This window comes from Rhinoraja longicauda, chromosome 18, assembly GCF_053455715.1.
Source record: "Rhinoraja longicauda isolate Sanriku21f chromosome 18, sRhiLon1.1, whole genome shotgun sequence".
Taxonomy (NCBI): domain Eukaryota; kingdom Metazoa; phylum Chordata; class Chondrichthyes; order Rajiformes; family Arhynchobatidae; genus Rhinoraja; species Rhinoraja longicauda.
This window is the reverse complement of record NC_135970.1, coordinates 25,011,218-25,023,770: the sequence shown is the minus strand read 5'-3', so window position 1 is coordinate 25,023,770 and position 12,553 is coordinate 25,011,218. Positions and strand designations below refer to the sequence as shown.

Sequence of the window (12,553 nt, the reverse complement as noted above, 5' to 3'; positions counted from 1 at the left end):
GAGACGGTCGGTGACTGGAAAAGTTGTTTTAATTTTAATGGGTACTTTGAAGAAGTCTTTAAATAGTAAAGTTAGATCCTGCTTAAAGCTAATAAAACCGTGCGATGAAAACTTGAGCCTATAGATTATAAACTGCACATCCTGAAGGGAAGAGTTAGATCATGGATTTGACGAAGACAAGCGAAAGAGCAATTTAGTGATGGAAGAGTTGCTAAAATATGTCTTCCATGCATCATTGCAGGCTTGGTGCATGATCAACTGTTGTCCTGTAGATTGAGATGCTTTGCACGGGCAAGGTGAGCACAATGTCTGGATCAATAACAGTTGACAGTAAACTAAACAGGAAACTGAACAGTTATTGATCCAGACATAGCAAAAATATGAGTGTTGGTTATCTAATCTGTTTATGACCTCTTGCAATGGAGGAGGTACAGGACAGAAAGGTCAGTATGGGAATGGGAAGGGGAGTGGAAATGGTTGGCAACCAGGAGATTCAGTAGGCCTAGGTAGATTGAGTGAAAGTATTCAACTAAACAGTCACTGAGTCAATGTTTGGTCTTGCTGATGTACAGGAGGTCACATCGGGAGCACCGGATACAATAGATGAGGTTAGAGGGGGTGCATGTGAACCCCTGTCTCACCTGGAAAGACGGATGGTATCCTTGGATGGAGTTCAGGGAGGACGTACATGGACAGGTGTGAAATCTCCTGTTGCAAGGGATAGTACCCGTCGAGGAGGTGGTTTGGGTGGGAAGGCTTGAGTGAATCAAGGAGTTGTGGAGTGACCAGTCTCTGCGGAAGGCGGAAAGGGGTGGAGATGGTAAGATGTGATTAGTGGTGGGATCATGTTGCAGGTGACGAAATGTTGGAGGATGAGGTGTTGTATGCGGATACTGGTGTGGTGAATAGTGAGGGCCAGAGATACTCTTGTCTTTGGTGCATCTAGGGAGAAAGGGAGCGAAAGCAGAACTCTTAAGACACAAGAGATGCGAACAAGGGATCCATCTATGACAGCCGAGGGGGAAACCACGTTCACTACAGAATAAAGACATCTTGTGTAGGAAGGAACTGCAGATGCAGCGTTTAAACCAAAGATACTCACAACATGCTGGAGTAACTCAGGACAGGCAGCATCTCTGGAGAGAAGGAATGGGTGACGTTTTGGGTTGAGACCCTCTTTGGGTATCTTGAATATGGAAAGCCTCCTCTTGGGAGCAGATGCAGCAGGTACTGAAAAATTGAGAGGAGGGGTTAGTATTTTTGCATGAGGCAGGGTGGGGGGAAGTGTCGTCAAAATAACTGGCAGTCGGTAAGTTTATAGTAGAAGTCTGTCAAGAGTATGTCTCATGTTCCGGGTACCTGACAAATAGGGAAGGCATAGCTTGGGCCCATGTGAGTGCTCATGACTTTGCCTTTGATTTGGAGGAAATGGGAGGAGTCAAAGGAGAAGTTATTGAGGCTGAGGACAAATTCAGCTAGGTGGAGGAGAGCGTTAGTTGAGGGAAATTGGTTGGGTCTGTGTTCAAGGCAGAAGCGAAGGGTTTTAAAGCCCTCCTGGTGGGGAATGGGGGTGTAGATGGACTGAACGTCCTTGGTAAAGATGAATGAGTAAATGGGGGCCTGGAAACGGAAAGTTGTTAGAGTTGAAGGCCGCGTGTGTTATACTGGACGTAGATGGGAAGGGATTGGATAAGGGGGGGGGAGATAAGATAGAATTGAGGTATGTGGGGATGAGCTCAGTTGGGCAGGAGCAGGCAGAAACAATGGGTCTGACGGCAGTTCTGCTTGTGGATTTTCGGGAGGAGGTAGAAGACGGCCGTGTGGGACTTGGAAATGATGAGGTTGTAGGGCAGATCGCCAGAGATGATGAAACCAGAGATAGTCCTGGAGCCTGGTGCTCATCTGTGGGGTCAGTCATGGTCAAGGGGTAGGTAGGAGAAGGCCAAGAGAGCTGGTGTCTGGCCTCAGTACAGTATAAGTCAGCCCGCCAGACTACAGCAGCACCTCCCTTGTCGACGGGTTTGATGATAAAGTCATAATTGTATCTAACTCTCTATTGCCATCATTAGGCTGAAATTATGAGCTGATTGTGGAGTGGTGGAAGTGTCAATGAGCAATAGAAAATATTGGAAATATTGAGCAAGATGAGGGTTTTTTTGGAAAGGGAAACAAAGTTAATGTTGCAGATCAGAAATCTTTAAAACTCGGAAAGTGAGAAAATCAATTTCTTTATTGCAGAGGTGATGGATATAATTTTTTATTTATTTTTGCTGTTATGGGTATCAAAGGAGAAGCTAATATTGATTGTCTATCTGAGAGAAATAGAATCATAGAACAGTGGCAAAAAGGGAAGAGTCCATTCAGACCATGTCTCCATGGGCTTTCTATCAGACCATGTTTGCATCAGCTCTGCCAGAGCAAATTTTGGTGTTACATCCACAGGTTCTATCTTCATAGCCTTGCAATTATGTACTTTTCCAATTCTCTTTTGAAAGCCACTGTGGAATCTGCTTCCACCATATGCTGCAAAATAAAAGCTTTTTTTTTCTCTTCCATTTATTTTATATCTCCAACGTCTAGTCCTCAAGCCTGCTAATGGAAGGAACAGCCTTCACTATTTGCTTTGTCCAGATTCTTCATTTTATAATTGATCAAATCTCAGCTTTCTCTTCAAAGAAAATTATAGTCCCCCATTACAGCAATAATTCTTTTAAATCTTTCTGGAACTCTACCACCTCAATCCTTCGTCTAATTGGGGGAGTCCAGAACAAGGGGCCACAGTTTAAGACTAAGGGGTAGGCCATTTAGAATGGAGATGAGGAAAAACGTTTTCAGTCAGAGAGTTGTGAATCTGTGGAATTCTCTGCCTCAGAAGGCAGTGGAGGCCAATTCTCTGAATGCATTCAAGAGAGAGCTAGATAGAGCTCTTAAGGATAGCGGAATCAGGGGGTATGGGGAGAAGGCAGGAACGGGGTACTGATTGAGAATGATCAGCCATGATCACATTGAATGGCGGTGCTGGCTCGAAGGGCCGAATGGCCTACTCCTGCACCTATTGTCTATAATGTGAAATCAGAATTGAACGCAGTTCTCCAGTTGATCCTGGAGGATAAGTGCTTTATAAAGTTTCAGCTCATCTTACCTGCTTTAATATTCTGTCTTTCTCGGTGAAGCCAAAATTTTGTATTCCTTATTCCTGTTGTCTGATGCCAAACTGCTTTTACTGTTTTACAAGCACATACCCAGTCCCTTTGCCCCTTATTATTACCCTTCTATTATTACCCCCTAATCAATTCACAATACTACAAAGGTTTTGTCTCATCAGCAAATTTAGACCATTTTCTGTTTGTGTGAAGGGCAAGGACGTGGGAACTCCAGCACTACTTCATTGCTTCTGGTCTGCATGATAGTCTCTTATTCCACTGTTGCTGCACCCAGTTGATTTCTGATGTGACCTTCTATACGTGTGTTATTCAATAATGTTAATGGGGGCATCATAGCACTTCCAGCTGCCACCCAGCTCTGCCAGGAGCTCTGCTGCAGCTTTTTGTGTCTATCTTCGGTTTAAACCATCATCTCCAGTTCCTTCTTTTGCATCAAAAATATATACATCCACTTGGAAACACATCCTCAGCCTCCAAGAGTAATTGAGAAACATTTCAAACTAAAAATTCCTTATTTCCTGGGGAAGAGAAGAATTTCTCCAACTACACTGCCTCTTCCCCTGCTGCAATACATTGGTTGTCATTTCCAGTTGTGTGTTCTGTGTCCACCTCGCTTATCTGTTGGAAAAGAATGTGTGCTTCAGTTTGATAAGTTGTCATTTGCTTTGTAGTTTTCTAAATTTTTGTGCTCAATTTAAAAACTGTTGAGCATGTTCCAGAAATAATTTAATATTAAGTACTCTCCAGGCTTGACCGTGTTATTTTACGGTTAACAGGTTGTGTGAACAATTTGAACAAGCATCAGTGCACTTATGGGATCTACTGGAAGGAAAAGACAAAAAAGTTGGGGCCACAACTTGTGAGTATCTGATGTTTGTCGGCAGAGGACAAAATGGGAATAGAATGAAAAAATTAAGGACTTGCTCTATTTCTTGGGATTATTTATTTTCCACTGTCGTGTAACTGCTTTTATCTGTGGCACATGCAGGTTCAAGTTAAAATAGATGACAAACCAGTTAATTTTCATTCATCAAAAGAAAGGCTGAGTAATGTAGATACAGGTAGTTCTGCTATAATGAGTCTTTCCAGAACACACATTTGATATAATGTGATCGATGAATTAGGGAACATTATTTGTATAACGCAGGCCTAATAGGTTACAATGAGATTTTGATGGGAAATGAGAGAACACTTAAAGGTTAGTTTGGAAATTGATGAGCAGAATACAAAAGCTGCCTTGGAGAGGAAAAATTCTTTCCTCGTAACCTCCCCGCAGTAATCAGGTCTCTTATGAACGCAATTTGTTAGATTTATTGCTGGTGGCCATTGAATTTGACAAGCAGGTGGCACAAGGAACTATAGATGCTAGGATCCTGGAGCAAAATAGAGTGATGGAGTAATTCAGTGAGTCAGGCTGAATATGTGGATAAATGACTTTTTGGGGAAAGGCTTCTTTAGATTGACTTTAATGGGGGAAGAAAGTTGGAAAAGAGAGGTGAGCAAGACCTGCAAATGATAAGTGGATACAGGTGAGAGGGATTTTGATCGACAGAAGAGTGGAGTAAGTGATTGGCAGGAGATGAAAAAGAAACAAAAGAATGTTAGATAAGAAGAAAAGAGGAATGAAATGTAAAGCCAGAGGGAAGGATGTAGGGGTGAGGGTGTGGAAAGAGGAGTGAAATAGTGTGAGAAATGGATGTAGTCTGGGGTAGAGGGGTGCACCGGAAAGAGAGAGGGGTAGAGGGATATGACTTATAATTGGAGAATACAATGTTCATACCCTTGGCTTGTAAGCTACTCAAGTGGAATATGAGGTGCTGTTTCTCTAGTTTGTGTGTCCTCATTCTAGCAATGGAGGAGGACAAGGACAGAAAGGTCAGTGTGGGATTGGGAAGGGGAGTTTAGATGGTCAGCAACTGGGATATCCACCAGGTCTTGGTGAACAAAGTGCAAGGGTTGGGCAAAATTGTCACCTAGTTCGCGTTTGGTCTTGGCAATGTAAAGGAAACTACATAGGGAGCATTGGATGCAGGTGACGAGTTTTGAAGAGATGGTTGTCTCCTCCAGAAAGTCTGCTAGGGTCTCTGGATGGAGGTGAAGGAGAAGGCGTAGGAGCAGGTGTTAAACAACTTTGTTATTGTAAGTTTGAAACTTACCACTAAACCCATTTTGCTCATTGTCACTTTCGTTATATTATGATCCCAGCGGGGAATTTGCACTATGTTTCTGTATGTTTCTAGTACTTGGTGACATACACTAGTTATTGGGCTTAAGTAGTCTGTAAATTTGCAATGATGATGCTGATTCTAATTAAAAATGAGAGAAATTAAAGTTTATTAAGGTTAACTCTTCAAATATAGTTATTATAAGTACTGTCTAATTTTTTTAAATCATTTTCCTTCTTAAACAATTGGCTATTATTTCTGAAATATAACTGATGTTTTTGGAGTAAATGTGTTAAATAGGAATTATTTGATGGAAACCACGAGGGATTACAGAGAATGTTAAAACAAAATTGCATGTTTCAGTTTATGCCAGATGCTTAACAACAGGTTATTATGATGAGGGCATTGGTTCTCAAATGGCCTGGTCCTCGTATTTAAAGTTAGAAGTTTTATACCTGACCAGATACTTTGTTTTATGTTAGCACATTTTCGGTTGACTTCAGGTGCAATGGGATTATTGTGCAATGGGAGTACTGTACGTCTTGCTTTTGAGAAAAAATTGAAAGCTTTGGAGGTGGTACATGTGAAATTGATTATCATGATTCAAAGGAAGAGTTAAATAGATAGAGCAGGGAAATTGAAGTTGTACTCCACAGAGCTGAAAAGACTGAAATGAGAATTAATATTTATGATTATGCAAGGCTTAAAGAAATGCCTTAATTTAGTGAGCATTGTAAATAATTGTTTCCGGAAGAGTCAAGTAATGAACTTATTTCTAATTTCTAGACAAGAGCCTTAAGGCAATTGTCAATAGACTCCTACAGAGTGGCTACTTTGACAGTATTCATAATCACCAGAATGGTATATGTGAAGAGGAGGAACCCTCACCAGTGCCTGTTGAAGAACAGCCTCCAGAACCAGGTATGTAGCTAGTATGTATAGTCCAGATTTGCAATACCGGAAGAAGGGTTTCTACCCAGAAACGTCACCCATTCCTTTTCTCTAGAGATGCTGCCTGTCCCGCTGAGTTACTCTAGCTATTTGTGTCTATTTGTAATACTTAAGTTGTGTATTAAATAAAAAATATTATGTTGCTTAATGCTATCGTTTAAAAAAAATTAAACCACTAACCAATTGTCTTTGTTGATTACATTTTCTCTTCATAACATCACCAACTCTTAGACCCCTGTAACTTTGTTCAGGTCCAACGTGATTTAACACATAGTAATTGGTGTAGAGCATTAATAAGGTATATTCAAAATGTATTGTGTATAGGTGTGTGGCTTTTTTAATTTTAAGTAATACTTGATTTTAATTGGTCATATGTTGGAGTTGATAAGACATGCCTTGTTATACATCAGGGACCTCATTTAGTTAACTTGCCCACTATACACTGCTGGTGAAATGCACATTGCTTCTGCTGAATAAAACCGACATGTAAACAAATGTGCTAAAGATCCAAATAATGTATGTCAAACAGTGAACAGTGTTTAAAGAGCCTGAGTAGTACATGTTCTCTCTAGACATCTGCCTCCATGGTATTTGAGTTGAGTTTTTTCACTGTACTGTTGTAATAACAGTTCCAACTCTGAAGCCAGCCCTTTTGCTTTCTGTACAGGTTATGTTTGGGCAGGATGGGCCATTGATTACTGCACCAGGTCTGAATGTATTTTGAAATCTAAATCATGTGATCTTGATTTCCCCTTCCTTTTTGTGGAAGGGCGGGTGCAGGAATTGGAGTTGACATTTCATTCTTTGCAATATTGCTATTTCAACAAAAGCAAGATATGTTATCGGAGATCAAAGTACTGTGTTGGATTTGAGGTGTACCTTGGGCAGCTGATCAATTTTGTTAGGTAAATTTTGGTGTTGAGCTTTATAATATTCCTTTGTCTAACGGGTAGGCGGCGCGGTGGCGCAGCGGTAGAGTTGCTGCCTTGCAGCGAATGCAGCGCCGGAGACCCGGGTTCGATCCCGACTACGGGTGGTGTCTGTACAGAGTTTGTACGTTCTCCCTGTGACCTGCGTGTTTTTTTTTTTCTGAGATCTTCGGCCTCCTCCCACACTCCAAAGACGTACAGGTTTGTAGGTTCATTGGCTTGGTAAATGTAAAAATTGTCCCTAGTGGGTATAGTGGTGTTAATGTGCGGGGATTGCTGGTCAGCGCGGACCTGGTGGGCCGAAGGGCCTGTTTCCGCGCTGTATCTCTAAACTAAACCGTGCTTCTGCAATTTCCATTGAATTGGAAATTGTGCAATAATGAGACATGAAAAACTGAGATGTCTCTGCCCCTCTTACCCTGTTGCGTTATATGCACAACTTTGTAATTAGTTAGTGACCTTATGACACAGATGATGTGGGTGGTGGGGTATATATTTAAGCTTCTTGTTATGTTATTCCAGATGGATCATTTTAAGCATGTTTGCAGTGGCTCAGTGTCACCTTTAGATTAGTTGGTAGCACTACATCTAAGTTAGGTTGTGGTTTCAAATCCTTTGGCTGGTCCTCTTGTGAAATACTGAAAAAGAGCTTGGCTGCTGGAGGCATGCCAGTTCTGATGAGGTCTTGGATGTTTCTCCCATCAGATGTATTTGAAGATGGCAAGTAATATCTTTTACTTTCCTACCACTTTTCCTAAAGTTTTTGATCATTGTTGGAACCTTGCATTTTACAATTTTGGGTGCTGTATTTGTAATGCAACAGTGACCATTGTTTGGGAAGTGCTTTGGGATGGCATGAGGTTTTTGAAAGGCACACAAAAAAAAAAAAAAGTCCTTTTAACTTTTATTTAAAATTATATCTTCATTGTAAAAATAAAAATGGTTTTCTTTTGTAGAACCTGAAGCAGTTGAAGAATACGTGGAGCAACCTGATGTGGAGGCAAGAGAGGTAAGCAGTATTAATCCTCCAGTATTCTGCAGGCTACCTTCACCACTATATCTCTGTTGTGTAGAAACAAGGAATTTGTTTGTATTGTACTCGTAGGCAAAAGACTGCTTGCAGTACTATGCCTTTTTATGCTTTGCTGTTAACATTTTGTTTTGTTTTTCAGTTTGTTAACAGGCAGTTCATTGCAGATACACAATTCAGCAGTAACCAGAAAGAGCAACCGGATGAATGGAACACAGAAACTGTTGAGGTAACTAACTCAAGAACCTAGTTGCATGTCATCGAGCTTGGGATATGTTCACACTGACATTGTAAAGCCAGTGGCTTGGTATGTAGCTTTGATGTAAACTTTTTTTTCCCCTGAGTCTGTTGATTCTTCGGTTTGAGTACATTCCTATGTGCTTTCATCTTGCTGATTTAGCGAGTGTGAGTCCTTCTGTTTTAGAGTATAGATGTGAGGCAGATTGTTTGACTGTCAAGGATAATGTTTTTTTATAGCAAATGTTCTTTGTTGGTAGTGTCACCAAATCACAAACAGCTTTTTTTCCTCCCAAGGTGGTGAGATTAGTTGATTTGGATCTTATACAGTAGAGGATTACATCCTTCAGCTTCAGCTTCACGGTGTACAATTTAATGCACTAGTATTCCAGGCGGATACTTTCCATGAGGCTGTTTGGCAGTCTTCAAAAACATATTTCAATAAATCTGGCTGTTGATTTTTTGTTCAACTCTCTTTTGAGCAAATGCAGCCTTGTGCTCCTATGTACCCTTGAAGTATGAAGCATCCTAGTTGCCAACTATGTAAAATGTTAAAAATTGAATTATATTCATGGTAGTTGGTTAACTAAACGTGGCCAGGAAGTTTGAGAACATTCTGTATAATTTGGGTTGGTTTAAAAAAATGACTTCTGGGGACATTACAGAATGATTTGCTATTGTGCATCACGGTCAGCGTTTATGTTTCAGACATACAGGATCGAATAGCATTAGCATTGCATTAATTGTCATCTCTTTGGTAGGTTGTAAATTCACTGCAGCAGCCACCACAACAACAGGTGCAGCCACCAACAGCACCTGAAAATCATGCACCGAAAACTGTTGCTCCTTCAGATCCCTTAGTCAGAAGGCAGAGGGTACAAGATCTTATGGCGCAAATGCAGGGAACCTTTAACTTTATCCAAGTAAGTATGATTTAAATCTCTTTCAAAGTCTGAAATTCATTGTTGGAATACAGACATGTTTCTGTTTTTAAATTCAATTTTCTTTTGCAAGTAGCTGGCTACTGTTGGCATCTGTGCTAATTTGTTAATTGTAATCTACTTGCTCAATTTGCATTTTTGCCCCCACTTGACATTCATGTAAACAGCTTGAAACAGTGCCCTATAAAACACAACTTTTCCTGCCATTTTTAATCTCATTATGCCCCATCTTTGCCTTTGATCCATAAACTTGTAAGTTACTGTTGCAGAAATCTATCTTTCTTTTTTAATAGTTATATTTGCAATTTGCTATTTTGGATCACAGCTGGGCAAGTATTTCTTAATTTAGCTTACACTTTATCAGTTGCCATGATGCTGACCTTTGCTTATTGGCCATTCTGTCAATGAAAATGGGTCCAAGTTATTTACTTTAAGAAAACAATTCCTATCGTAATGAAAATACCCCCTCTTGAATTTGGGAATATCTTACCAATTTTGTTAGGAAAGGAAAATTCCAATCAGTTACTTCAAGAAGCATATAAATCAGCAGATCAATTTACGTTTGAACAACAGTTAGATTTGCAGATCATCAGAAATTAAAGATCAGTTCAGCAGAGGGCCATTAATACTGCACAGGTTCTTTAGAGGTGTAATCAAATTAATTCCACTTGTTTTTCAATATATCACGATAAATTATTTTTGTTAAAGAAATTAATTTTGAAAACCCCATTGGACATTGCATTCCAAATTCTAACTATCCATTTAAAAAAATTTTAAAGTCTCTTATCTGGTTAGCAGTTCCATGTGCAATCTTGAACTTGTAAGACATGGAGGCTTGGAAAACAAAAACTGTAATACAAGAATCAGTGGTTAAAATTGAAAAATTCTTTGAACACTTTCTCTCTCCACAGATTGCCTGACATAATAAGTGTTTTCAGCATTTTCTATTTGTATATAAACGTTTGTGCAAGTCTGGAAAATGTTGCATCTAAATTGACAGGGCCATGCCTCATGGAGAGATTATGCATACAGCAGAACTAATTTTGCAAACTTTGATGATCTTTCACTATTTTGAATCAAAAATTAGTAAGGGTCTTTCAGCACAGATAAGAATCCTTTGGTCCACCTCACACATGCCAGCCTTTTTGCTTATTAATTCAACTAGTTTGCTGTAATTAGGACTGCATCCTTCTATGTTTTCCCATTTAAGCATCTGTCTAAATGTCTTATACATTGATTGTATATGATTTCAGCACCTCCTTTGGCTATGTGTTCCAGTTTTTGACCGCTGCATAAAACTGAAGTTACCCCTTGAATCCCATATTAATATTTCCTTCCCCTCTGCATTCCCTACAGAGCAAGCACACCCTTCCTGTGGTGACAACTAGAACTACACAATGATCCAAGTGTGGCCTAATTAGTGTTTTGTACAGTTTAATATAAGAGCACAGCTCTTGTAATCCATGCCATGACCTATGAAGGCAAACATGCCATATGCTTTCTTCGTTACCCACTCAGACCATGTGGTTTCTTTCAGGGAACTGCAGTCTTAGACCCCTTAGTCTGTTTGTTCATCATAACCCCTTAGTCTGTTTGTTCATCATAATTCCCGAGGTTGTATATGTCTTTACCCCTGTTCAACTTCCAGAACATGCATCGTGTCACATTTGTTGGGATTCAATTACATATGCTAGTGCTCTGCCAACTTTTCATATGATCAATATCCTTCTGTAACCTTAGACAACCTTACTTTCTATAAACAAAACCACCTATTTTCTTGCAATCTACAAACATATTGGCCATACTTGCTGCATTCACATTCAAGTCATTAATTTCTGTCTAAGGCAGCAAAATTCCTGGACTGATGGCTGCAGTACACCACCAGTCATGGCCTTCCAATCAGAAAAGCATCCTTCCACCACTATCCTCTGTCTCCCTATCACCAGCCAATTTGAGAACATGAACCCCTTCTATTACATGGTGGATGAGATTAAAAAATAAACATGTACAGAGATGATTGACACAAAATGCTGGAGCAACTCAGCTGGACAAGCAGTATTCTGAAGAAGGGTTTTGACCAGAAACGTCACCTATTCCTTCTCTCCAGAGATGCTGCCTGTCCCGCTGAGTTACTCCAGCATTTTGTGTCTACGGTGTAAACCAGCATATGTAGTTCCTTCCTATACAGATTATTAATTATAATTTTACCCTCGAGCCTTTTGTAAGATCATTATGGGTCTGATTACATTGTTACTTAGCAGGATATAATCTGAGAGAACCAGAATTCTTGAAATACTTGCATTTTGTTCCTATTGACAAGATATGTGCATGCCCATCTAACTTAACAATTCTTTACTTACTGAAGTTTTTCTTTAATTCATTCAAAATGTTGATGGTTGAATTAAAAATCATGCTGGATATTCTCAGCATATCCAGCAGCAACTGCGTGGAGAGAAATAGAGCTAACACTTCGAGTTGGTGGCCTCTTAACAAAATTAATGCATAATGTATGCGTCTCCATCAGTCCATGACACATATATTACTGCAAAGTATGTAAATTAGTCTTGTAAATATCTTTATGAATATGCTCATATTTTTGTGTATTTCTAAAGGAATCGATGCTTGAGTTTGAGAGTCAAGCAATGGACCCTGCTATTGTTTCAGCGCAGCCCATGAATACGGCACAATCCATGGAGATGCAACAAATGGTCTGTACACAAGGTAGGATTTTGAACAGTAAATCAGAAATTGCAGTTCATTTAGTAATAGGGGGCCTCGTAGGTATGCTGAAATCTGGTGAGGTGTTCTATATTTAATTAACTATTATAAATTTAGAGACAAATTATTTTGTTGAGTTATGTTTGTTTTTTGTTGCTCTATTGAATAGTATGTCAAGTCACTAATTTTCAGGTGATTCCAGATAAAATGTCATTTGACTTTTACTGTAGCAGATTACATTCTGAGACCAGTGATCCCAGGAATATGTATCTGGTGTCATGCAGTTACGATTGTGTTTAGTTTGATCATAGTTCTGTCTTTTTCTAGTGCACAGTGAATCCAGGCACGGGCAGCCTAATGCAGTTTCTGTTCAATCAGAAGCCACACAGGTAAGCTATTGAAGTTGCAATGGAACTCT

General features: G+C 39.8%; 1 protein-coding gene across 6 annotated transcripts in view; it reads left to right on the top strand.

Moving 5' to 3' along the window:
* Positions 1-12,553, top strand: part of caprin1b (cell cycle associated protein 1b) — a 99,283-nt gene that overhangs the window by 52,212 nt on the left and 34,518 nt on the right. For all 6 annotated transcript variants that reach the window (XM_078415319.1, XM_078415314.1, XM_078415316.1 and 3 more), the window contains exons 5-11: positions 3,941-4,023; positions 6,116-6,250; positions 8,166-8,218; positions 8,382-8,468; positions 9,238-9,399; positions 12,030-12,138; positions 12,463-12,524. In XM_078415319.1, coding sequence (XP_078271445.1) covers positions 3,941-4,023; positions 6,116-6,250; positions 8,166-8,218; positions 8,382-8,468; positions 9,238-9,399; positions 12,030-12,138; positions 12,463-12,524 — 691 coding nt within the window. The remainder of the gene's footprint in view (positions 1-3,940; positions 4,024-6,115; positions 6,251-8,165; positions 8,219-8,381; positions 8,469-9,237; positions 9,400-12,029; positions 12,139-12,462; positions 12,525-12,553) is intronic.